Here is a 3,390-nt window from a genome sequence, read left to right on the forward strand (position 1 = left end):
TGAATTTTTAAAATTCGAATTAATAAAAAAAATTTAAATCCGACGCCGGTTTGGCGCCGATCCGGGACGCACAATGGCGCCCGTGAGGATCGGCGTCGGAACCGGCGTCAGCGCGGGAATCGGCATGGCGACGCCGATTTCGCCGACGCCGGTTCCAATGGTTCGGCGTCAAACCGGCGTCGGCGAAAAATCGGCGTCGCGGTGGTGACGCCGGTTATTGGAGATGCTCTTAGGCTTCAATTCAATGGAAGAAACACTTCTTTCTTAGCTTTTCTTTGTTGAAAATAAAACTATGAACATAACATAGATGTAGTCTACAAATCATCCAATTAAGGCAAAATGTTACACATAAATTTGAACATTGCACATATCATCATATTAATTTCAACATTCTACATATCATTCCATACTAATCTTTATTTCATTTCTTTGTCATATATCACACACGCTACCCAAGCATTAATCAAAATCAGTAAAATGTAAATAAAACACTAGATTATAAGATATGATGAGCTTGAGAATTGGGGATGTAAACATGATGACAATCATTCATCATCATTCAACACACAGCAATGTCCACACAGCTCTTTCTCCCCAACCTCATCTATCGACTCCAAGCTCCGCCACCCGCCCCCACTATTGGATGTGTCGAAAACATGAACCTCGGATCTCAGGAGCGAACCCTCCCCAGGCATGCTATACCCGGTGAGGAAGTAGAGGTGGTTTCTGAGGGGAGCCATGGTAATGTAGCATCTCCCCGTGGCAGTCGTCCCCTCAGCGGTGTAGGTAGGGGACATGCAATTGAAATGGGAGCGATGGACCACATTCCAAATGCTTTCTTTCTCGTCGTACGACTCTATGTGACCTTTCCACGGCTGGAGGCAGTCGCCGGAGCTGAAGAGCTTGTCATTCACCACAACGATCTGTCGTGGCGGGACGTCTAGGGCCCACATTCGAGCTACGTAGATCCACTTATCCCTCTCTGCATCGTAGACCTCGGCAGAGCTACGGGCAGTCTGGTCGAGGGGGCCGAAGTTCTCTCCGCCGACGAAACCTCCAACTACGAGGATTCTTCCTTTCCACGTCACGCCCACGCATTTGTACCTATCAGATGGGTCAAATTTCGTAGAACGGATCATCCACCTCGGGGAATTCGTCTCTAAAATCACAAACTTTGACCGATATTTGGTATTTTATCATAAATTTAAAGTTGTTCGCAAAAATCATTAACTTATGATTTGTAATGAATTTTACATGAAGTCAATTTTTTTCTTTTTTTTTTCTAAAGAAACCAGGGTAAGCATGAAGTCAGTTTTTTTCTCAACTCATAAAAAATTCACCACAAGAAATAAGTTTATACTAATTAATTGCAACCCTAAAAAATAACTATACAAAATAGGCATAGGATATGTTACTCTTTCTATTTGAGATATATAGCCATAGACATTGCACTAATATCATTGGCGGTCCCCATTTTAAAATATAACCAAATAATATTGGACATTGATATAATTATATAATATTGATGGAAGAACTTTTATACACTTTTTAAGACTTTTTGAACCAAAATACATTCTTACTATTTATTTAAGTTTTTTTCATGAGATAGAGAACAACACTTTGGCTGAAGATTCATTCATTTCTGTTGTATTTCTCCAAGAGAACTCATCAAAGTACATGACAAATAATTGTTTGTCGTGACACATATTTGAACTGAAATGAACCCAAGTGATAGTTCTCTCACATTAAAAATATAGATAAAAGAAGGGTATTTTATATTAATGTCCTGTTTAATGATGTTTTTAAATAATAGGCACATTAGTGCAATGTGCAATAACTAAAAATCTCCAATTTTCTTTATAAATTAAATTCAATAAAGCAATAAACGAATACCTCATTCTACTCATATTTGCAAGCGATCTCCATCGATCCGACGCCGGATCATAAACTTCCGACGAAGATATTCCCCTCGCCCGCCCCGGCGAGCTCTGGCCGCCGGCCACATATATTCCCCCGCCGCAAACGGTGCACGCGAAGCTAAATCTCGCTTCGGACATCTCCGCACACATCTCCCACCGATCCGCTGCCACATCATACCGCCGCACCGTCGACATAGCCCTCGGCCGGAATTCCCCATCCACGGAGGCCGCGGAGCCCACCTCGGCCGGCCGCCGGCAGAGGCAGCCGCCCAATACATAAATATGGGGGCCGAATGCCACCATGGAAAAGTCCTTCAAGACTAAACCCTCGGCCGAGGCCGGGATCGAGGTGACGCAGTGCCACGTGTTGGTGGCGGGCGTGTAGCAATCGATGAACGTGGTGGCGTCGCCCTCGGGGGCGTTGCGGTCGCAGAACGGGACGAAGATTCGGTGGGAGGCGGCGGAGCTGCGGTGGAGGAGCGGAGAGAGAGAGCCCATGATGGGCGGTTTGGTTGTAGGGTGGTTTTTTGAAGTGGTTTTTGGGGAAGATTTTTGGGAGTTTGTGAGTTAGTTCATATAGAAAAGAGTTTTTTGTTTGGATTCAACATATTTTTAATGTGGTGATGATATAAACAAGGCTATAGTTGATTCCTATGTTTTTTCTTGTATAATTAGCCTAGTTTTAACCATTTCAATGAATAAATTTTGATGGTTTTATTTTATTAATGTTTTTTGTGAATATATGACAATTATTTGTCGATGTAAAAGAGATGCTACTTCATGAATTTAGTTTACTAACATGTCAATGGCAAATACTAATATGGATAAAGAAACGATTGATGATGCAAAGCCTGCAATATAAGGTTTTATTTAGGGATAAAAGCCACCAACTTTGGACGAAATATGATATTTTTCGAAATTTTTACACGTTGCCTGTAAAATCATAACTTAATTTTGAACGAACGTTTAAATGTCAAATAAGTTTATGTATATAGTTAAACGTATTTGTGAACTTATTTGACATTTCCACGTTAAGATCGGAAAAAACGCCGTGGAAAATCGGCACATAAACCAAAATTAAATATTTCACCGATCACATTTAAAAGTTGCGGCTAATATTAGGATTCCGCCAAAGGTAGATGATATTTTCAGCTAAATATTTTTATTTATTTACAGTATTTTCGTGGCTACATATTCTAGCCAATCGTCTAAAACATGGTTTATGTAATAAATAATGAAATATTCAATGGAAATGATAAAACATTTGCCTATTCTGTGGAGTATTTTGAAATAAAAATACACATTTGCATATTTAAAAAAAAGGTATTTAATCAGGCCGATCCTTACGCCCAGTTAGAATGGCTCGACCCATTTGGTGGTTTTCTTGACCCAAAATTATAATGGTTAAAAAATCAAAGCCAATTCTGAATTACTTGCTCTAATTATATTAATCGACACCTCAAATTTTTTT

At 40.3% G+C, this 3,390-nt stretch overlaps 1 protein-coding gene across 1 annotated transcript; it reads right to left on the bottom strand.

Moving 5' to 3' along the window:
• Positions 1–545: 545 nt before the first annotated feature.
• Positions 546–2,417, bottom strand: LOC121788654 (F-box/kelch-repeat protein At1g16250-like). The gene is made up of 2 exons (XM_042187284.1): positions 1,894–2,417; positions 546–1,104 (listed from the first exon to the last, which is right to left on the bottom strand). Exons 1-2 carry the CDS (start codon positions 2,415–2,417, stop codon positions 546–548), a joined length of 1,083 nt encoding a protein of 360 aa, XP_042043218.1.
• Positions 2,418–3,390: the final 973 nt, after the last annotated feature.

Source organism: Salvia splendens, unplaced genomic scaffold, assembly GCF_004379255.2.
Source record: "Salvia splendens isolate huo1 unplaced genomic scaffold, SspV2 ctg1109, whole genome shotgun sequence".
In the NCBI taxonomy this organism is placed as follows: domain Eukaryota; kingdom Viridiplantae; phylum Streptophyta; class Magnoliopsida; order Lamiales; family Lamiaceae; genus Salvia; species Salvia splendens.

What these genes read in the sequence shown, in the direction of transcription:
- LOC121788654 (XM_042187284.1), bottom strand. Translation starts at nt 2,417, where the DNA reads ATGGGCTCTCTCTCTCCGCTCCTCCACCGCAGCTCCGCCGCCTCCCAC. An exon ending in GCAAATATGAGTAGAATGAG is followed by an intron (nt 1,105 to 1,893) that starts GTATTCGTTTAT and finishes CCCATCTGATAG; the next exon opens with GTACAAATGCGTGGGCGTGA.